The sequence below is a fragment of the Tupaia chinensis genome, unplaced genomic scaffold (assembly GCF_000334495.1).
Source record: "Tupaia chinensis unplaced genomic scaffold, TupChi_1.0 Scaffold000528_1, whole genome shotgun sequence".
In the NCBI taxonomy this organism is placed as follows: domain Eukaryota; kingdom Metazoa; phylum Chordata; class Mammalia; order Scandentia; family Tupaiidae; genus Tupaia; species Tupaia belangeri.
Window position 1 is genome coordinate 4,778,969 of NW_006160041.1, and position 24,162 is coordinate 4,803,130.

At 37.2% G+C, this 24,162-nt stretch overlaps 1 protein-coding gene across 16 annotated transcripts in view; it reads left to right on the top strand.

Moving 5' to 3' along the window:
• Positions 1–23,575, top strand: part of NRXN3 (neurexin 3) — a 1,829,483-nt gene extending 1,805,908 nt beyond the window's left edge. For 7 of the 16 annotated variants that reach the window (XM_006157103.3, XM_027775181.1, XM_027775182.1 and 4 more), the window contains one exon: positions 21,924–23,575. In XM_006157103.3, coding sequence (XP_006157165.1) covers positions 21,924–22,225 — 302 coding nt within the window. In that variant the 3' untranslated portion in view covers positions 22,226–23,575. Of the gene's footprint in view, positions 1–13,808; positions 14,114–21,299 lie in introns of those variants that run through there. The other 9 variants (XM_027775177.1, XM_006157094.3, XM_027775179.1 and 6 more) reach the window with 4 other exon arrangements.
• The last annotated feature ends 587 nt before the right edge of the window (positions 23,576–24,162 follow it).

Below are 24,162 nucleotides of genomic sequence, written 5' to 3' on the forward strand. Positions count from 1 at the left end.
TCTGGGGAGTGATTTCTTGCTTTCTGTCTCTATGTCTCTCTCTGTCTGGCGAGCGCACGCACCCTATAGCGAAAACCTCTCAACAAATAAATAAATAAATAATAAAAATTTAAAAAATTAGTTAAGGGTGGCATTGTGGCTTAATATAAAACATATTGAAGTAGGTATAATCTTGGCTTTTGAACTTCCTACATGTATCACTTTGGGCAAAATATTTAGTTTCTTTAAGCCCAAGTTTTATAATATGTAAGATGTCATTGCAATGATTATGCAAAATAAAATATCTAAAACACTTAACACAATGTCTGACAAAGAGTAAATTCTCAATACTTCTTTGGAACATCTTCCAGAAGTAGGCTTCTGGTTAATTAGTGTTTTAAGTATCTAATTATAATTTATATAGGATTATCACTTACGTTTTCTTTGCTTTCTTCATATTTGCAAAGAAATCATCATGTCACCCATTTGATCACATGCATTTATCCTTAAGCATGTATCTTTACTCATATGGAGACCCATATTCATTGAGCTTTTGCTAGGAAATTTTTCATAAATTCCCCTCTAATCTGCAGTAGCTTAGTTTTCAAAAATTAAAGATAATTTTATTCTATAATCTGGGTTTCTTGCCGACCTAGACATCACTATAGCCTCCTCTCTTGTAAGCCAGCTGCATGAAGCTTAGGTTAGACACAGTCAAAACCATACAGTCATGGTACATCATCTTGATGACAAATGTATTAGTCTTGGAAAAGCTTTTCATCTTGTTTGTGTAATACTAATTTCCATTAACTATGAAACATCTTGGTGGTATTGATTTTATAAACATTGTACACTTCTTGCGATGAAGATAGATTTTTAAAGTAAAAGCAGATGTTTTCAAGATATGATATGCTTTATTGTAACATGTTGTCAAGTGCTGCTGTCTCTCATGGACAACTTAGAGAATTTCGGGGCTCTACAAAAATAAAGGAACAGAATGTTGGAATGTCTAGCTACTCCCAATCAAAGAAATGCTAGCCCTCCAAAACACTGTCAAAATTCTGGTCATGATGACAGAGTAGGTGAGTTCTGGATAGTATAAAACAGAAGGAAAATAAATCTTGAATAATTTAAAACTTTGTAAAAACAATAATAAAGTGTCATAGTTCCAGTTCAGGATAAAGGTCCCACTGCTGCTCAGAGCTACCATTAGTGGCTACAGAGTCACAGCAGGTGAAGATAACTGAGTCTATTTTCACCCTGATCATCATTCTCTCATTAATGATTTGCTTGGTCCATTCCTACTGCCCAAAGACAATCATCAGTGTCTGGTAGCTCTAGATATAAATACCCTGTCATCTGGGACATCCAACAGTGTGATGGTTAAGGAAGCTGGGTCCCACATGACAACTTGTGCAGTTTGAGTCCTAGACCTGGCAGCTTGAAAAACATATTGGGTGCCTGTGTGTGTGTGTGTGTGTGTGTGTGTGTGTGTGTGTGTGCCCAAAATTCCCAGAGAAGAAGGAAGAAGGGATTGCAGTTTGGCTAGGCTATACCCCCTGGGGAGGGGTGCTTTCTAACTTTGCCTCTGTCTCTCTTTATCATGTGCATGCACTCTAAAGCAAATTAATATAAATAAGTGCTCTGTTTATTTTACCTTTAACCTATACCACTGCAAAGGAAAGCCTTTTTAGCCTGTTTTTTTTTTTAATTATTCTTTTTATTTTCCCACTGGCACTCGCTGGAGAGAGACAGAGACAGAGTGACACAGAGGAAAAATGCCATGCCGCAATCCCTTCTCCATTTTCCTCTCAGGATTTTGGGCATGCACACACACACATTCAGCGTGAGTTTCAATCTGTTAGGTCCAGGATGCAGTCAGCCATGTGAGATTGAGCTGCCCCAACCTCCTCTCCACCTGCTAGCCCCAAGCCTGGGTTTTTAAAAACATATTCCAGCACCAGTTTATGAAAGTGAAAACAAGTTAGATAGTGACATATTTTTGGAAGGGTTTTTTAAAGCCAGCTGTAGATGGAAGGTCTAATTTGCATTGGAACTGCTAACTAGAACTTAGGTAAATCCCATCTGCTTTAGAGAAAGTAAAAGAAAATAAAATAGAATAGAGAATGTGATGTTTTAGTAATGAGTTTACAGAACATTTACCCAGCACCTTGTTTGGGCAAAACACTATACTAGCCTTCTGGAGATCTACAAGAAAAAATCGTAGAGTTTCGCCCCTTTGGAAGATATTTTCAACTATTTGATGCATCATTCCTTCTCTCAGCAGTGATTTCCTGAGTTACTACTATGTGGCCAGTACTGCTCTAAAGACTCCTGTGGAGTGAAGGAGAACTAAACATAAGTGAATGGGCAAGAGTTAGCAAGTAAATACTCTGCAGAGGATCATTAGGAAAGATGTTCAGTTAGTGAACAGGCTGCTACTTTATGAGAGGGGTTGTAGAAGGGCTTTTAAGGAGTGAAATTGTAGAAGAGACTTGACTCACCAGAAAGAAATTGCTTGGCAAAAGAGCAAGGAAAGGAGTGTTTCTTGAAGAGAAGTTAGAGAATTTGGCCAGAGACAGAAACTTTCCCCATCAGGGGAAGTCACAAGATCTGAGACAGAAGTACTAAGCAGCTAGTAAATCCAGGGAACTTAACTTGTGGGTCAAAGTACAGAATTTTGATTTGGTGAAAGCCTTAAGAATTTTAAGAGGGAAAGTGACTTGATCTGATTTATATTTTATACTTTTTATATAAGGACTGGTTCAGTGCCTCAGTAATCGCATATGCTGGTCAAGTGAGGCTGGATTTATAAATATATTTTATTATCTATATTTAAGATATCCAGCACGATGTTATGAGATACATATGTATGAGTATAGTAAAATACTTCCTATAGTGAAATAAATTAACATATCATCTCACAAAGTTAACCATTTTCTCCTCTGTGGCAAGAGCTACTATAATCTACTCCCTTAGCAAAAATCCTGAATACTATTATTAACTTGAGTCCTTATGTTGCCCATTTCGTCCCTAGATTTAGTCATCTTACATATCTGTTAGTTTGTATCTTCTGACCTTCTTATCCTCCTTTATCTCCCTACCCCCACAGCCAGTATTCTCTCTCTCTCTGTATATTTGACTTTTTTTTTTAAAGATTCCACATATAAATGAGATTGTACAATATTTTTCTCCTGTGTCTGGCTTATTTTATGTTCATTTAGTATAATAATATAATGTCTTCTAGTTTTATTCATCGACGGAAAAATGGTAGGCTCTCTCTCTCTCTCTCTCTTTCCTTAATATTTTTGCTACAGGGCATCTGTGCTTTCCAGAGACAGAGAAAGATAGAGACAGAAAGAGAGAAAGTGAGAAATTATCCCCAAAAGGGGATGGCCACACTACAATCTCTTCTCCATTCTCCTCTCAGGATTTTTAGGCAGACTCACACACTCATATGGCATGTTTTTCAACCCACCAAGTCAGGGATTCAAACCACAGTCAGCCATGTGGGATCCAGTGCCTTAAACAACACTGCACCTGCTCACTCAGGATCTCCTTTTTTAAAACTGAAATATACATATCTATATCTATATCTACATAAATACAAACACACAAATACTCATTTCCTTAACAGACATTTTGGTTGCTTCCATAGTTTTGCTATTGTAAATAATTCTGTAATAAATGTGGGATTAGAGATATCTTTACAAGTTGGTGATTCCATGGCCTGAGGGCAAATACCCAGAATAGGGATTGCTGCATCACATAGTAATTCTATTTTTAATTTATTTAGGAGACTCCATACTGTTTTCCACAATGGCTTCACTAATCTGCTTTCCCACTAATGGTTTACAAGAGTTCCCTTTTTTCCCACATCATTACCAATACTTGTTTTTTTCTTTTTGTTGATAGCTGCCCTAAGAGGTGGAGTGGTTTTGATTGGGCATTTCCTTTATAATTAATGATGTTGAACATCTTTTTATATATCTGTTAGCCTTTGTAATATATTCTTCAGGGGAATATCTATTTATGTCCTTTGCCAATTTTTTTTCTGGGCTTATGTTTTCTTGCTATTGAATTGTATGCATTATTTATAAAATTTGGATATTAACCCCTTTTCAGGCATGTTTTACAATTTTTTCCCCTAATCTGTGCATTGCCTTTTCATTTTGTTGGCTGTTTCTCTTCCTGTGCAGATATTTTTAGTTTGATGTATATTTTTTCTTATGCCAGAGGACGCATGTGAGCATGCACACAACAGAGAGAAAGAGAAAACTCCTCCCAACAGGGCCTGATCATACTGCAATCCTTTTTTCTCCAATTCTCTATCCTGTCATGATTCTGGGTATATGTGTACACCTGGCGTATTTTTCAAGCCACCTGTACTGAGACTTGAACCCTGGTTGGCCATGCAGGGTCAAGCTTTCCTTGCACAGTGTTTAACTACTACACTAGAGGGGCAGCCCAGTTTGATGATGTATACTTTCTAAAGATATATTTAGCTTCGATATGAAGAATGAATTTCAGGGAGTCAAAAGTAAAACTGTGGAGATCAATTGAGAGGTTATTGCAAAGGCTAGGCAAGGGTTAATGCTGGCTTACTCTAGGGTATGGGCAGTGACACTGAAGAAAAAGAGAGAGATGTGAGGAGCTTGTTGTCAGGGTAGAATCCACAGGCCACTTGATGTGTGGAGATAAGTTGAAGCAATAATTACCTGATAACTAATTTGAAGCCTGCACACAGAATCAAACCAAAGAGATGGGATATCCTAAGAGAAGTGCAATTTTGGAGGGGGTTAAATTCAAAGTGCCTCTTATATTCAAAGTAGAGATACTCAGTAGGCAAATGGATGAAGGTAACTTGGAATTCAGAGAGGAGGCTTACACTGGGTGTCATCATCAAATAGATGGCATGTACAGCCTAGGGACTGGGTCATATCACTCAGAAAACTAAGGCTGCAAATAGCCAAACCTGAGAAATGGTGAGACAAGGGGCCAGGATAGGAAAAAGAGAATGGTGAGAATCAGGCTATTTAGACAAAAAGAAGAAATTGTTTTAAACAGAACCTTAATTTCTTTATGACTGGCACCCAGGTGACTTTATGTTGATAAAATAAATATTTTATTACCTTTATTACCTTTAACAAGAGCTGAACAATTTTTAAGTAATGAACTTTGTGCATATATAAGCCCTAAATTCAACACATAAGGATAGAACTGGGGAACAATTGCTAAATCCACATCTCTTAATGCTATTTATTTTTTTCTCTTTGTTTCACTAAATGCAGAAATTCCCTCTTGATTAAAGAAATTAGTGCCAGTAGGGATCGTTTTTGAGCCCCCTTCATAAACAGATCCCAACTGCTGCTGCAAATTGTTGTTCTATTTTTGTGGTTCAACTCAACAAATATGAATTGAAAACCTATGCTGTAGCCTGCTCTATGCCAGACAGATTTAAAAACACAAAATAAGCATAAAGATCCAGCCTGTGCATCAAGGAACTTATAATACCCTGGATGAAGAAAGGCTTACTTACACTAATACCTAATTAGCATTAAAACAAAATGAAAAGAATATTAATTTTTAGAAATTTCTTAAATGGGTTTTCTCTTTTGTGTCTCTTAACCAGTGTTAACACCTTTGGGAGAAAGGAGCTGAAATATTACCTGGACCATTGAGTCCCTCATGTCCTCATTTTACCCCACAATTCTAAAGTCTGTTGAGATATGTGTTTCCACAGGATTTAAAAGATTTTTTCCCCCTTTTATGACATACTCTTTGATCCCTTCAATAGCACCAAGGAATGCTGAACTCTTAAACTATAACCAATAACATTTTACATTTATTAAATATTTTGTAGTTTCCAAAGTAATTTTATAGGTGACACCCACAAATTCATGATTTGGAAAGGATGAAAGTCTCTATGATTTTATAATGAGGAAAGGGGGGCTCCCAGGGTTGTGGGGGGAGGCATGTGACTTATCTCATGCCTTAGTCTGATAGAGTGCAGATGCCCACCTCCCTCTTCAAATCTCTTCAGAGATAAACTCAAACCCACAAGAAGAATGAAATAAAGTAACTATAAAATAACATGTAGAAATAACAAAAACTCAACCACCATTAAAAAATGCAATATTCAAACTTCAGGTCTAATTGGAGGGAATGAAGATAGGGGTTGGAAAAAAGTAGTAATAATGATTGAGTAAGGATTTGTTTTGAGACCAGCAGCTGGTGTAATGGCTATGTTGCTGAACTCCCATGTAGTCGACTGCAGTTTGAGTCCTGGACCTGGTGGCTTAAACTCACGCTGGGCACATGTGCGTGTATGCCCAAGATTCCAAGGGAACAGAGGAGAAGGGATTGCGGTGTGGCCATCCTCCCTGGGGAGAGGAGGGGAGTGAGTTCTCGCTTTCTGTCTCTCTCTGTGTCTTCCTGGCGAATACACATGCCCTATAACAAAACCTCTCTGGGAAAAAAAAAAAATAAGGATTTGTTTCTGCTTTCTTTCTTTTTTTTTAGTTCATTTTGTTCATGATAGACCATAAAAGGGAGAGAGAGTCTGAGAGAAAAGTGCCCTTGACAGGATCTCATCCTGCTGCATTCCCCCTCACCTGGTCCTCCTCCTGGTCCAGGATCTCAAGCACCCAGGCATATACCTGGCATGCTTTCAAGTCAGCCTGGGAATCTGCATTCTCATTCGGCCACGTGGATTCTAACACTACAGTTCAGACTGTACCACAAAGTTGGGGGCCTGAACAACAGTTTTGAACTGGGTTTTGTTTGTTTATTTTTTACCATAGGACATGTGTGCTCACCAGTGAGAGACAGAGAGAGGGAAAGTGAGAAATCACCTCCTAGGGGAAATGGGCATGGCACAATCCCTTCCCTTCTATTCTCTCCTTGGGATTTTGGGCTCATACATATACACCTGCCAAGATTTTCAAGTCACCAGGTCCAGGACTTGAATCGCAGTTAGTCATGTGGGTGTCTACCACCTTAGACACTATGCCACCTGCTGGCCTGAACTGGGGTTATTCCTACTTGATAGTGAAATAGATACTCTAAGGACCATATTTGGAGTACCATGGACCTCAATTGTTTAGGACTCAAGCTCTTCTCTTAAATATAAAAGTCTCATTTGACAGCTAAGAGCTTTTAAAGATAATAGTAACAAACATTCAAAAAGGTGTTTAGAGTTTATAAGCACTTTCCCCTTCAAAATGTCATTAGTCAGGCATACATACCCTGTGAGGTACGTTAATTAACTAGACATTATTATCTCCATATTACATATGCGGAAACAAACTCAGAGAGATATGAACTGATTTGTTCAGTGTCCTAACAAGCTACTAGGCAGTGGAACTAAGTCTGGAATTTAAAGCCTCTATCCTGTATGTTAGGTTTCAGGTCTGAGGTGAGCCCTTGTAGCAATGCATGATTTTAAAGACTTTATGGAAGCTATAGGCTAGTGTGGGGATTAAAAGGTAAGCAGTTAAACATGTTAATTCATTTGCTCATCCATTAGTGTATTTGATAAACATCTGATTAATTATTGGTACAATTGACTCGTTGTATCTGTAGATTCTACATCTATAAATTTAATCAACCACACATGAAAATATATTAAGAAAATGGAACAGGAAGAGAAAGAAAAATCGGTTGCTTCTGCAAAGAAAGTGTATGACTGTTTTTTCCCTTATCAGTATTCCTCAAACAATACACATTCACAATGGTTTACATGGCATTTACATTGTACTAAGTATTCTAAATAATCTAGAGATGATTTAAAGGATACAGGATGATTACATAGTTTATGTTTAAATATGACACCACTTTATATAAGGACCATGAGCTAATTTTAGAGTCCCCTGTGGGCCCGGAAACCAGCCCCCTTGTGAATCTTGAGAAACAAGTATATTATATTGTTGGTAGGAAAGTAAAAGTAAATAAGGCACTGCCTTTGTCCTAAAGTTGTTTGGGATCTAGTTGAGAAGAAAGTAAATTAAGAACAATCGAGTGTTCAGTTAGTAGAAATCTTTAGAGTATAGTAGGGTCACAAAAAAAAACAAAAATGGAGATCGTGGGCTAGAAGCACAGGCACAAGTTAAAGCTTATGAGAATATAAGGGGAAAAAAGCCATTCATTTAAGGTCTTGCCAGATCTAAGCATTCTACCACCTTATGCATTTTATTTTTGTTCTGTTTCATTTTGTTTTTATATATAGAGAGAATTTTGCCGCGGGGCACATGTACTTGCCCAAGAGACAAAGAGAGACAGAAAGTGGGAAATCACTTTCCAGGGCTATAGCTGCACCACACTCTCTTCTCCTCCATTCTCTTCTTGGGATTTTGGGCAGGCATGTACATGCACCCAGTGTGAATTTTAAGCTGCTGGGTCTGGGACTTGAACCACAGTGAACTATATGTGAGTCCAACAATGTAACCATTATACTATCTGCTGGTCCCATCTTACCCTTTTTTTTGAGAGGTTTTCGCTATAGGGCATGTGCGCTTGCCAGACAGACAGAGAGACATAGAGACAGAAAGTGAGAAATCATCCCTCAGGGAAGATGGTCATGCCGCAATCCTTTCTCCTCCATTCTCCTCTTGGGATCTTGGGCACACACACACATGTGCCTGGCATGAGTTTTAAGCCACCGGGTCCAGGACGCAAACCATGGTCGACTACATGGGAGTCCAGCGACACAGCCATTACGCTGTTGGTTCCCCCATTTTTTTTTAAAGAATAATTTTTTTAAAATTTTAACTTCATTGTTATTATTTTCAGTTTGATCAGGGAGAATAGAAAAGTGAGAAAGGAAGCCACTAGGTTCAGGATTTTAACCGTGGTTGGCCATGTGGGAGTCAAATGCCTTTAACCACTACACTACCCACTGGTTCCCATCTTACCCACTTTTAATACATAATTTTACCTTTTAGAATATTTTATCTATTCTTAGTCACTTTTATTTTGAAAAAAAATGCTTTATCTTATGAAATATTAATTGCTCTATTTTATATAAGGAACTTGAGCATCTGTAAGCAGATTATTAATACAGAAATAGAGTTCTAGATGCTAGATTTAATGATGTCCAAGACTGACTTCCATCTTGAAAGTTTAGTTTTTTTCTCTCTGAATTTATCTCTAATTGGATATGGAAACTGAGTTTTCGGGCAGATAGCACATGAACTTTTTACTTGCAGTATTTTTGCTCACCACTAAAACAAGTTATTATGCTTTTTTATTTAGAAAATAACATGTATGAAATCAGCCCCTTCATTTTTCCTCTGAGCACCACTTATATCTGGAGAAGGAGGTGTAAGATGGTTTTACACAGAGACAAGAGCTACCCTCAGATCTCCAGGATCCCAAATTCATGCACAGTCTCTATTTAAACTTTTTAAAATCTTTAAGAATTATTTTTTATTTAATTATTATTATTTGTTTTTAAATTTGGTATAGGAAACATGTGTTTACCAGAGAAAGACTGAAAGAGAGAGTGAGAAAGCAAGCTGCCTAGTCCAGGACTCGAACCTCTGTCAACCATGTAGGACTCAAGCTCTTTAACTACCATGCCACCTGCTGGCTCCTCTATTATCATTTTAAGTCAAACTGTGACTCATAGCTGACCCAGTGATTCTCCCAGAAGAATGCCTCACTTCATCCCATGGACACATAAAACTGCAATCAATTAAAATGTTTTTTTTTTTTTGGTGTTTTGTTTTGTTTTGTTTTGTTTTATTGTAGAAAATACAGCAGTTGGTATAGAAGAGAAGGAACTGGACTCCCATGTGGCCAATCATGGTCCTAGTCCCAGACCAGCAACTTAAAAAATCACACCGGGCAAGTGTGCATGGGTTCCCAAAATCCCGAGAGGAGAATAGAGGAGATTGTAGCATACCCCTGAGGGGTGATTTTTCACTTTCCTTCTCTCAGTATCTTTCTGTCTCTCTCATTTCTGGTGAGTGCATGTGCCCTATGACAAAACCCTAAAAAAGAAAAAATGTGTTGTTTATGTATACCACAGGAGGAACAGCTATAGGGATTTACTTCATTTATCTGATGCAAAAATCCTCATTAGGAACTTGTTCTTTCACCTCCTTTCTCAGCCTTTCCTGTTTACTTTTTTTTTTTAAAGAGAGTTTTGCTATTGTAGGATGTGTGCAATTGTCGGAGAGACAGACAGAAAGCAAGAAAACACCCCCCAGGAAGGATAGCTATGCCGCAATCCGTTCTCCTCCATTCTCCTCTCAGGATATGGGACATGCATGCTTATGCGTTGGGTATGAGTTTTAAGCCACCTGGTCCAGGACTCAAAACATGGTTGACTATGTGAGAGTTCAATGACATAACCATTACACTATCTGCTTGTCCCCCTGTTTACAATTTTTAAAAAGTTTTTCCCCAGTGTTGCACTAACCTTGACCACCCTGAGATGTCTCACTCTTTTTTCCTCTCTCCAATATTTTCCCTGAGGAATTTAAAATGCTTAATATAATGCAAAGTGATTCATTTGGGCCTTTCTCTTGGATCTCACCTATCACACTGAAGACAATGTCCTCTAAGCATGCAGAACTCCCAGAGAAGTGCGTTTGCAACTTGAATTATTGGAATATATTTCTGGGCTTCTCAAGCTCAACTCTAAGCAGTTAGAAACTCATGTCTTTGAAACAAGTGAACTCCCCAAGATGAATTCTGATCAGCATAATTTCATTTTAGTACATCTGATGTTTTTAGATGTTTAATTTTACATTTAGACAGGGCTATTAGGAAATGGTGAGATTTTTAAATGGTTGCTTTGAAATATGCAGTTTCTAATCAAATTATTGTGTTATTTCTTCTTGGGGCAAACATAACCCCAAGGCATTTTTAACAGCCAATAGAAGCATAGATATAGAACCATGCAGAAAACTGATCATAAAAATAGTGTAGATAGCTAATGAAAGATTAACATGAAATTGTAACATGTTTATAAGTTGCTAGTGATGTGATTTTGTATCTCACATTAGAGACAAAACAAGTTGTGTCTATCTGAACTACTGGTAGACTTGTAGTGTACAAATGTACATTCACTGTATATATTTAGGCTGTGTTGGCTTCATTTAAAACTATGGCTTCCATGGGTTTAAAAATAGACATTTTATTTGCAAAATGATAACCTTAAATTTTGATATGTTCAATCATTTAAACCAGTGGTTTCCAGAATGTAAGCGGTGTCCTACTTATAAAATTTTAAAACAGGCAATTGTGAAATAGGTAAATTACTCAGTGTAAACTCTAGGGGGCCCAAATTGCTGATATATCTTTCTCAAAACACCTTTTATTATCAGGAATATGTATGCTTGGATGTATCTTTAAGTCTCATACTTCGACTAGATATGTTTCCTAGTTTTAAAAATTGCTTACGAAACAAAAGTCCATATGAATGTTATTGAAGCGAACTTTGTTCTACAGAAATCATTTGATGTCTTCTGAGATCCTATGAGCTTTTATTGAATTTTCTACAATAAAATTCAATGCTGAAACTATAATTAGTCAAAAAAAAATCAACTACATGGCAAAATGGGTTTTTCTTTTCCTGTATTATTGGATTCTTTTTCCTCTTCCTAAGAATTTCCAGCTGCCCTTTGTGAAGTTCCCAGAATAATGATTAACATTGTTAAACCAGAGACTAAAAATCTTGGTACGGACTGACCCATGGGGACACATTACTATAATTATTTTAAAATGCAATAATAAAAGGGGCGTCCTGTAGAGGGCAAAAGTTGGATTTATCCTCAAAATTTATTCTATTTGTCAAAGTCACCCCAAAGACATTTTTATGTGGTTGAAATTGGACGTTAGAATAGGCGCTTGAGTGTCTTGCCTTTGTGGTTGGCCTACCAGGTTTCCCAGTCCTTGGTTGAACATTAACGTTCTCACAGGGATATTATATTGAATATGACTCCAGTGATCTCTTCCAGTAGAGGCGGAGGCCATTTCTAAACCCCCTTCCCCACGTTATAGTAACTTCCTCTCAATGCGTGCATGAGCATGCGCGCACACACACATACGCGCACAGACATGTACACATGCGTACATGAACACTCCTTTCTGCCTTTCTCAATGTAGATTGAATAGAAAAATGTGTTTCCCACATTGGTCTCCAGAAGACTGGCATAGTTTTCCCCAGTACTTCATATAAACCATATTCATTTCATGATTATTTTCCAGTTTACATATCCTGATACCGTGCTCTTTGGAGTAGAGAGGAGTTTTGCCACCACTACTAAAAGAATATTGGCGATTGCTCCATTCATCTGGCTGATTTTATTAATACATATATCATCCATGGTGCCCTGCAAGTTTGGCAAAGCTCAAGAATACTCATACAGAGAAACATAAATGATGTCCCCTCTATGCCTTGAAAATATTCTTTTTATGGCTATAAATGAATATGGGACTAGTTTCTTAAAGCAGAACTCATCAACCCATACAGCTTTTCAACTAAATTCCTGCCCTTACTAGCTCTACTTCAGCCCCCAACACACATTCACTCACCCATGCACAAACTTTCCTTCCCTTTGGCAAGAAGCCTTAGGATGGCCTTCACCCCTGCTGGAAAGGCATGAAACAAAACCCAGTACCTTCCTCCCAATCCCAAATTGGTTTGTCTTGTTGACCTCTTCCTAACCCTAGCTTGCTGTTCTGTTCTATTTTCCCTAAATGCAACTTACTTTAAGCATGTGTTAACTTGATTAATATTCCTATGGTTCAAAGATAATAGACATAACCCGTTTGTCTTTTTAGCCACTTTTTTTATCTTTTAAATGTCTACTTATGACGTACATCCAGACTGCACGCCCTTTTTATTTTTTTAAAGAAAAAAAAGCAATATTTTTAAAGAAAATTATTTGTTTTAAAAGAAATGCAAAATTTGTTTTTAATTTTGGCCATCACTAAAAAGGGGAATAAAAAAGCCAGAAAAAAAAAAGAAAAAAAAAAATCGTGTCCCCTGACTTCTCTGTCTGTGCCTTTTCAGCGTGTGCATCTGGTTGTTCATCTCTGAAAATGTGTGAAATACTTTTTTCTTTAATTTTTTTGGTTCTTTTCTCCCTTCTTGTTTGGGAATCAAGTGCTTTTTGTACTATATATATCTAATTATATATATATATATATATATATCAATGTGTTTCATTTTAATTGCTAGATCTTTAGATTTGAATTTCTCCAAAAGTATGAGAAAAAAAGTTATGAATTGTTTTCTGCAATTTTTCCCCACTCCCTCTTTAAATGTGGAACAACTTCAGCTGCAGAATCCCACATCCACATCTTTCAAATTAGCCCGGTCTCGTTGTCACTCATGTGCAACATGGATGGTGTCGGGAATATGGATGGTGTCATTCACATGATAATTTTTACATAGGGAAATAATTAACGGCCCAGCACATGAGCTGCCTATACACAGTGCCTTTCAGTCACCTCTGCGGGTCTCGAATTCCCTCCCTCACCAACTCTAGATGGGGCTGTGTGGCTGCCGGTGAAGTTGTTCAACTTGAATGCATAAATCTAGTCTCCTTGTTTTTGCTTTTAATCTTTTGATCATGATTATTAGTATTATTATTATTTTATGTATTTTGGCTATTTTTAGTAGGAAAAAGTTTAACTGTTTTTCTGATTTGAAAATTTTTAATAAAACTGTAATAACTTTTGGAGTAATTGCATGTTGAAGAAGTTGCAGCTTAGGGTGTGTGAGATTGTCAGTGTTAGAGTTCTGTTCTTTATTTCCATAGATGGGCATGTGTAGGCTCATTTGTTTTTGTATATTGCCCATCCCTTCCTTACAGCCAGAAGCTCTAATGCAGCTAGATCACTCCGTGCCGCCCTTACATGGACATGGCGACTCACTTACACATTTACTCCCATCATCTTCATCTCCTGTGTAGTACACTCATAGATACGACCCTCCCCTCTCTGCATCTCTCCTTCCCATATTCCCCCTTTCTTTAGCATTGTTAAAATTTATGTGCTGTCATCCATCCCCTTAAATTAAAGAAAGCCTAAAATTTGTCAAAAAGACGAAAATTAATTAAATATATATCTGAAAACCTCTAACAATGCAGAATTCATTCAAAACCCTTTAGATTCATAAATTTTTAAAAGGCAAATTATAAAAAGTAAACAGGCCTTTTTTTTTTAAAGATTTTTTTTCTCAATCATAACAATCGGAATTGTTTTAAATTCAAAATTGATGACCTCCTAAGCCCCCTAAAGTAAAAATTTGTTCAAGTGCAGATTTTTTTTCTTTTCATGTTATGTGGTGTGGATGTATGTGTTGTTGCCTCCCTGTATCATCCTCTGTTGTAAATTATTATATTGGAAAAATTAGACATTTTGCTCAAAAGTTTTTAAGAAATGACAACAAAAAAGCAAGTTACAAGAATGTGGCAATTCTATTTGTCCAAGAGCATTCTTACACAACTTTCTTTTGTAAATTTTTCTTTCATGCCAAAAAACATGCGGGCAATTTGTTGATGTAAGTTGACTATAAACTAATACGGTATGCTTTTTGTTTAATTTAAATTATTTTACCTCTATGGGCTTGGTTTCTTTCTTTATTCTCCAAAACTGCTAGTTTTTTATTTATTTATTTATTTATTTATTTATTTATTTTATTTTGGCCTTACTTTTCTTCCTGTTATTATATTGTGGGTGCCTTGTTCATGTTATTTGCTCTCCCTTTCTTAGCTTACTTTGGCTGTGAAGTTGATTTTATTTTCTCCTATATGATTTAAAGTCTATATTAAGTATTTCGTTTCTGTCTATTTGCTGAATTTTCACCGTTATGTTTTGTGCTCAATGACTTCCAATGATCAATGTAAATTCTCCTGTTGGTAGAAGGGATAGGTTAAATTGTCCTCGCTACCCAAAGAAAGCCTGGCCTCTTTGCCCAAATGCTTTACCATTAACTCTAAAGCCTTGAAAGCATTGGCAGGCTCCACAGTGGGATATTAATATTGGTTACAGCCTATGGGAGGCCTATGCCCAGAAGAAAATGAGTGGTATTAGCTCCAAGTGTTATCAGTATAATTGCATCGTTATTTAATTCCTCAGAAAACATTCCGGAAAATTCGCCCATTGTTTTAGTTTTCTTCTACAAAGGGGAAATAAGGTACTCTCAAGTGACTATGGTAGAGTCTGGTTATCCAGGATTATACTATCACTATCTCCACAGGCTACAAAATACAATTTTCTAACACTAAAGACATAAGGAATCTCAGGTGTTCAAAATGTTGTTGTATAATATTGATTCTTTTCGATGTCTAGAACTAAGAACTGACGAAAGCATTCACACACACACACACACACACACACACACACAGAGAAGGCATACACATTCTCTCCCTCTCTCTTTCTCTCCTTTGTCTCTCTGTCATTTTCCATTTTTAGTGATAGTTGCCATCTCTCTCAAGGATGTATCAGGTAAGCTTTAAAAGGATCTTAAGCTTCTACTAAGAAGAAACATGATGATTTTCATAACTAAAGTTTCACCTAGGAAAGTTTCAGGTGGGTACTGCCATTGTGTCTAATAACTCTAGCGTGAGAATTTTCCTTGATCTTGAGTTTATGTGGACCAATGCTGCCTCATACACTTCAGGAAGCATAAGATCGGTAAGAAATACTATACAGTTTTTTAATAAAGTTATTTATTTCATTTTAATTATAGATGTTAGTATTATCTGAAACTGTTAGAGAAATATCAACTTGAACGATAGATAACAGATGTTTCAAACCAGCAGTGCAATGAATGTGATCTCTCTACCACAGTTTTTGTGAATTTGGATTGTTTCACATAGCGGACAATATTTTAGGTTTAAAAGTAAGAACTTCTTTATAGGGTGTTAATTTTATCTAGTTGTAGTAAAAGCTTTTATTCTTGTTGAAGAAGCTAGTCAAAGATCAAATGTCAATTTAATAAAAGGTCAATTTAAAAATAAATAAAATCATTTTGAATTATTATAAATCATCTTTTCTTTTTTTTTCCTGGAGAGGTTTTTGCTATAGGGTGTGTGTGTTCTCCAGAAAGACAGAGAGACACAGACAGACAGAAAGCGAGAAATCACCCCCCAGGGGAATGGCCAAGCCGCATTCTCTTCTCCTCCTTTCTCCTCTCGGGATCTTGGGCACGCACGCACATGCACCTGGTGTGAGTTTAAGCCAGAGGGTTCCAGACTCGAACTGCAGTTGGCTACATAGGAGTCCAGCGACATAGCCATTACACCAACTTCTGGTCTCAGTAGAAACTTTTGAGACATTTGAGTTTTTCTGGTTTCTTCTCCTCAGGTACTTGGCATGTTTGTCCATGTCTTTTTTTTTTTAATGAAAGTAGATGGAGAACAATTTCATGATAAGAAGCTTCAGGATATTTTTGTGTTACAAATATATCCTTTCATAGCATTTCATAACAAAATGATTATCTTCAATGGAAATTGGAAATAGATAAGGTAAAAAGCCCAAATAAGCATAACAGAAATTCGAAGAATTGGAGCATGACCTCTTCTCGCAGAGTTTCACTATTCAGAATCACTGTTTTAGTATTTTTGTGACATCTGACAATCAAATATCTCCAAGGTTGGAAGCAAAGGTTGGAGCCACATTGAAACTTTATGCTGGTTATCTTGTTTTCTTTTATTTGTTGGTTGGTTTTTAGATGACCTACTACATTCACTATCACCTACAACATTCTCACAGTTCAGAAGAGTTTTATTAAATTTTTAATACACTGTCTTTTTCGATGGCAGAGAGCCCCTTTTGCTGGATATCAGCCCTAGAGGCATGAATTATACATCTATAAATACACTCATAAAGCAAAAAAGCAGGGCAGCCTTCGGGGCTAAAATAGACCTTTTATGTCCCTAGTGATCTCTCTAGTTTAAAGAAAAGCACAACCTTGTCAAAAAAAAATAATAAAAAGGTGCATATATTCCATATTTCAAAATGCTAACTTTAAGGAATATAGGTAGTTCTTACTCCTAACCAAAGAACAATTTTGGAGATGGCATGGAAAATTAGGGGTTTGATGGCTTACAGGGTTAATATCATTCTGCCTGTAACCCTTAATGACTTCAGGCTTCTCAATTCTGTGACCGCTTTTTTATTTTAAATTTATTTATCTTTTATTTGTCAGAGAGCATGTGCCTTCGCCAGAGAGAGACAAAGAAGGAAAGAGAGACAATACCCCCATGGGGAATGGCCACTGCCACAACCTCTTTTCCATCTTGTCTCTTGAAGAGCTTCCCCTGAGCTAAGTCATTTCTATTAACCATCTAATAGGAAGATATATGTCTCTCACATCACCTTGATTGATATGTGCCCTTGGACTCCCCAGTAAAAATTTGAGATGGATGTTGATATTGAAGTTGATTGAGCACTCCAAATCATACACCTGTCCCAGGTAGCTTTCATGTTTGCAGTTATCTAAAAATTTCCACCTATTTTCATTATAATTCTCATCTTTAATAATGATCCTTTCATTCCAGTCAACTTCATTTTGAACTAAAGGCCTTCTTCCAATTCCTTGAGATTCTAGGCAAGGAGAGTTATAAAAGTTTCTATAATTTCATTAATGAAAGTATAGCATAATTTGGGCTTAAATTTTCTCAACAGAGGGCATCATTTATAACTTATCATTGCTACTGGGACTAATAACAAAATGGCAAAAAACGCTTAGAATGAATAGTCTTGACATATTTTGTTATCTGAACTTTGCAATAGCATAACTGTGATTTTTTTTTTTTTTAGTTTAAAATAGACTCTTATCATTTCACTTTCAGGCTCAATTTTTAAAAATTTTTTTTTTTTTTTTTTGAGAGGTTTTTCGCTATAGGGCGCGTGCACTCGCCAGACAGACAGAGAGAGACATAGAGACAGAAAGCAAGAAATCACCACCCAGAGGGAATGGTCATGCCGCAGTCCCTTCTCCTCCATTCTCCTCTTGGGATCCTGGGCACGCACGCACATGAGCTCGGCATGAGTTTTAAGCCACTGGGTCCAGGACGCAAACTGCGGTTGACTACGTGGGAGTCCAGCGACATAGCCATTACGCTAACTGCTGGTTCCCCCTATTAGAAGCTTTTTATAAATTAGCAAGGTTCAGAACCCTCTTTACACACCATTGTGAAAAGGATGGTTTTTACTTTTTTTTTTTCCCCAAGTCCAAGAAAGATGTTTCCATTAAGGTGTTGATGAAAATGAAATAGCAGAAGGAAGTGGAGTAATTCAGCTGCAAAGTGAGCCTTTGGTAGATGTTGTCAATTTTAAGACACAAAGACTATAGAATCTTTAGCTAGGATTTAAAAAAGAGAAAGAAAACCAAGATAGATCAAGATAAATAGATAAATTAGATAGATAGATAGATAGATAGATAGATAGATAGATAGAGATAGATATAGATAGATAGATAGATAGATGATAGAGAATTTAAGACTCCAGTTGGGGGTCACAAATGAGAACCTAAAATTGCTAGTGAATCCACCCTGTAATCATGAAGACTATAATTTTAATCTCACCTCAAGAGACACTAGCATCCCACCTAGCAGTTTGCCTTTATATTTAAATTATATGTAGCAGGCCTTTTTCTCCCAACAAATCAGTTATTCCTGTCCGTTAATTCAGTTTCTTCTGTGTTTACAATCCCAGAGGGTTTTTCTGTTTTTTTTTTTCTTTCTTTCTTTCTTTTTTTAATTGTCAAAACAAATAAGTGACTCTTGGTTTTGTGCCAGAAAAGAACACATATACTAAATCTTTGTTCCAGTTAAATTGGGTAAAAACATCCTATCTTGTTTCAGGAAGAAAGTAAAATCCTTCTTAAGCAACCCCTAGGGAACCTTTAGATAGATTTCATGGACCTTCACTTCGCTCTCATCATTGTTCTCTTGTTACTCCAACACTACCCTTTCCCACATATCACCTTAAATTTACCACTTGGGGCTGCCCTACAAGAAGGATAAGGAAAAAAAAAAATTTGCTCAGGGTTAGTTTTAGAACTAGCTTACCTTTAGGGAACAACACTCCAAATCCCATTTATAAAAACTAGCAAAAGTGTGTAAATTATGCATTAAATAAGTTGCAAGGTATATGAATTATAAATGTTCACAATATAAAAAATAGACATGCTGGTCCAGTAAAACAAGTCTGAAGCTTTGGCAAATCTGCAAAGATCACTTTACTCAATAATTTCAAACTGAGCACCAGAATAGGGGCTTGGGTTGAGAGCACAGAGCACAATAGCATCTTGAGATTCTCAAAAAGGTTTTTGTTTTATTTCTCCACACATGGAAAATTATCATGCAGGCCAGAGATGACAGCATGATGTCCTGTTGTCCTTTTCTTTCCAAAGGGTACATATTATATATGAGGGGTCTTTACAAAGCTCAAGGAAAATGTATATTATGAATATAATATTAACGGATGTCTAAGTTTTTTGCACCAAAGTAAACTTGTACTTTAATTCTGTTTTTGCACAAGCTTTCTGAAGTCTCCCACACATAACCTCCCTCTTCAACTCAAGTTTCTTTCCGTGTAGCACAATGTTATTGGCTAAAGAGGCAGAGAATAAAGGCTTCTGAAATGGGTACAACCAGTTATTTTCAGGTGCTTTGAAAATATACAATTGCTTTTTTCCCAGAAGGCCCTTCTCTTAGCACATCCAAAATCTGTACAATTTGGATGCAACAGTTCTATCCTAGGCATAGTGAGTATTTAAAAGTAAAAGCTGTAGAAAGCTGATGGAGTGAGTTTTCATTTGTAACTCAATCTTCGTAGGAAGAACCACAAAAGACTGCATAAATTCAAAGGCTTGTCCACTGGACGTGTCCCCAGAACTTCATAATATGGAGCCACTACAAATCCTTGTCTTCCTGTGCTACCAATAAGGAAGACCCCTCGGCCACAGTCCTATCTGTTAACAGATGCTCAAACACTGACCATCCCGTTACAATAAAGTTATTACCAAAGGCAGAAGACACAGGGTAGTGCATGCGGCTCAAAAAGAGGCCTTCATCAGTAATATTTTCTTGGCATCTAAACTTTCTGGCTAACCAATGCAGGGAAGCATCATGACATTCAAATAGAAGATGTTTTTAAAGTAATAGTTATAATATTTTTTTTGGAATAAATTCAATGAAGTGGCATAGACTGACTTCTTGAGATTCTTCTACTTGGGAAAACAAAAGCATTGTAAGGAGACACAAGGGAGATCTTGATTATTTTGCTGGCACAGATGAACGACACTTTCGGTCTTATAGTTGGACTACGCAACAGCCACTACAGAATACTTGTGAACCTATGACTTGTAAGGCACTGAGATTTCAAGAACTATTCTGAACTTTCTTTCCTGATTTAGTCCACATCTTTGTAAGTACAACAAGGGTATCTAAACAGATACCACGTTTTTGCCACCTGGTTGAGAATTACTGATTGAAAAAAATTCCCTTTGCTAAGTCAGCATTTCTGAATCTAAAAAGTACGTTTCCAGCTAGTCATGGATATGTAGGCTAGGTATTTTTCAAGTCTAGTTTCCAGCTCGGCTTATATTCCATATAGCATTAAAACCATGTTTAAACATATATTAGACTACTACCAGGCAAATTGTCATTTAATAATTGGAACTTTCTGGAAAATAAATAATCAAAATGGATTTGTTAGATAAACAATATTTAACCTTTTGTAAGTCTCTTCACTTGGCTGATCGTAAATGAAGATGGTCATAGGAAGTGTGAGATAAAAGGTAATAACTGAAGGAAAATACTGAAGACAGTTTTTAATGTTCCTTGGTCTTAGTCTCAGTAACTTGGGCAAAAGATCATTCTTATCCTTGTGGGAACAAGTAAGTGAGAACCTAAGAAAACAATAAAGGAATATTATACATTCACTCATAAATTCAGCACACAATGTGCGCATGTACCCCCTACACACAATTGTGATTGCAAATCAGTATTTGTAACAATATTGCTGACTGAATGCTGTCATACTGTAAAGCAGATCCTGGAAACAGAATATTTGAATTCTATCGAAATACTTACTTGAGAGTATCTTTAAAGTCTAAGCCCCAGATCTGAGGATTTCAGATTTGGGTAGCAAGAGGCCTCTAAGGGCTCTTGGGCATCTGAAACAGCCTAGAATGATCAGGCTACAACCAGGAAAAGACCCATATGTGGTTGCAGGTCATTTTATTCTAATTTTTGAGGGATAATCTATGACCTACGTTCCTTGAGAGTGACTATGGACTGTGCTTACAAATATGCTAATTTTGTTTTTCTCTTTCTTTTCAATCCCAGGAGGTGAATTAGTTATCCCTCTTCTTGTAGAAGACCCTTTAGCTACCCCTGCTATTGCTACTCGTGCACCTTCCATTACACTCGCCCCTACCTTTCGCCCCCTCCTCACCATTATTGAGACCACCAAAGATTCCCTGTCCATGACCTCTGAGGCGGGGTTACCTTGCTTGTCGGACCAAGGCAGCGATGGTTGTGATGATGATGGCTTGGTGATATCTGGGTATGGCTCAGGGGAAACCTTTGACTCTAACCTGCCCCCTACTGATGATGAAGATTTTTACACCACCTTCTCCTTGGTAACAGATAAGAGTCTTTCCACTTCAATCTTCGAAGGTGGCTACAAAGCACATGCGCCCAAGTGGGAATCCAAGGACTTTAGACCTAACAAAGTCTCGGAAACTAGTAGGACTACTACCACATCTTTATCCCCTGAGCTGATCCGCTTCACAGCTTCCTCCTCGTCTGGGATGGTGCCCAAATTGCCAGCTGGCAAAATGAATAACCGTGATCTCAAACCCCAGCCTGATATAGTCTTGCTTCCGTTGCCCACTGCCTATGAGCTAGACAGCACCAAACTGAAGAGCCCACTAATTACTTCCCCCATGTTCCGTAATGTGCCCACAGCAAACCCCACGGAGCCAGGAATCAGACGGGTTCCGGGGGCCTCAGAGGTGATCCGGGAGTCGAGCAGTACGACAGGGATGGTCGTCGGCATTGTGGCTGCTGCTGCCCTCTGCATACTGATCCTCCTGTACGCCATGTACAAGTACAGGAACAGGGACGAGGGGTCCTATCAAGTGGACGAGACGCGGAACTACATCAGCAACTCGGCCCAGAGCAACGGCACGCTCATGAAGGAGAAGCAGCAGAGCTCGAAGAGCGGCCACAAGAAACAGAAAAACAAGGACAAAGAGTACTACGTGTAAACGTGGTCACACGGATGACACAGGAGTTCGAGACACAGAGTTCTTTCTACATAAATCTCTAGATACTTTGGCAAGGAGATTTAACAGACGTCAGAACTGTTACACCTAGGAGATGGGGATTCCATGACTAGGGTGGGGAAAACCATTTTTAAACGGACACACACAAAGATGTATCTATCCCTACAGTTCAGCCATGGCTGCCGTGTTTCAGTCATCGCTCGGAGACAGAAAGTTCTTTCTGCCCTGCTGTATCATAAAGCACACACTTTGCGCTCTGGAGCAACCCCCATGGCTCCACCACTTTTCGCAAACTGGAAGCTTCCTTCTCTTGAGGACCTTTTACTAAAGGTAGAAGACTTCATGGCTTACTTGTTCCATAACTCCAAGTGAGTCTGTAATGATGTTTGTGAAGCTTGACTGTAACCATGTTTTTTTTTTCAGTTTAATTATGTAAAAAAAAAAGCAAACAAACAAAAAAAATACAAACACAAAAAAGAGAAAAAAAGTTTAAAAACAAAAACAAACAAAAAAAAAACAATCCTTATCTGGTTCAGGCCAGTGTGCGTGTAATTTTTCAAGATCTGAGGGGAAAAAATGGCTTTTGGGTTTATGTTTATTTTTTTGAGAATGACTGGACCTAAGTTAAGAAGAAGAGAAAAAAAAAAAAAAAACTCAGAAAACAAAAGTAAGAGAGACTATTTGCCATATGAACTCAAAAGCTACCATGGTGTTCACTCTACATATCAGGTCGTGGTGTCTCTAGAATCTGTTGTTTGTTTCCTATAAGATGCTTTGCTGAACACATAGCAAAACCCATGTGATGGATGATAATATTGCTTTGAAAAACTGGTTCCCCAGGATCTAATTCCAGAATTTACCACCCAAACCCCAAACAGAGGGTTTAAGGCGGGTTTCCTCAGAGCTATTGGCTTTACTTAACAATTTTGTACCTGTCTAACAACCCAGCCAAATTGTGTTAAAGGGGAATGAAAGCCCCATAAACTAAAACAGCCTTTCCTAGAGAAGGGAAAGGGAGGGGGTGGGCTGGATCTGTAACTGATTGAGATGCATGCAAATAAAAAAGAAAAGACAATACTTAAATCCGCGAAGGAATCAAAATAGACAATGGGGAGTTTAACCTGTGATGGAACACACAAGCCAAACGTCATGACAGAGTGCAAAATACATAGTTCTTTCCCCGCCCCAACATGGTAATGATTTTCATAGTGGTTTAATTTCGCAGTCTGACAACTTACGAATAACTCTGTCCTTCCATTTGCTCACTTTTTCCTTCACCCATCTTTTTAAAAAAAATAAATAAATAAATGAATAAAGCTGCTGTGACAAACACACAAAAAGGAATTTAATAGTATAATATATATATAAATAAATATATATACAGATATATTTCTCATAGTATGTTTGATGGGATGACTGACACAGGAAATCTGTTAAAGTCTTGAAGTGGAATGAGAATGTTGTTTTAAAAGAAAAATAACAAAACAACAAAAAAGTAAACCTTAAAATGTGAAGAAAGTGTGAGTTTTAGTTTTGTCACAGTTAACTGTGTCAAAGAGAATTAAAAAAAATCTTCTCAGATTTTGTTTACATATTTTACTACATTTTTGCTGGTATAATTCCTTAGCCACCTGTGTACATAACTGCTTTAAGAACTGTTCTTTCTTTTCTATATGTTTATTTTGATTTGTTTGGTTTGTATGCCAGTTGTCTCTTTTGTTAGTTTTTGTAAAGAGGAAATAATGTACAGAAAAAAAAATAAACAATAAACTGGTTGTGTGGCCATAGCTATCCAAAAAAGCAAGAGACAAATATTCACACAAATGCGAAGAATGTCTTCTGGAGGGTCAGATATATACAATTTCTTTTGTACAGATGAAAATCAATCAGCTGTTTAGATTTAGAAATCTACTCTTGCT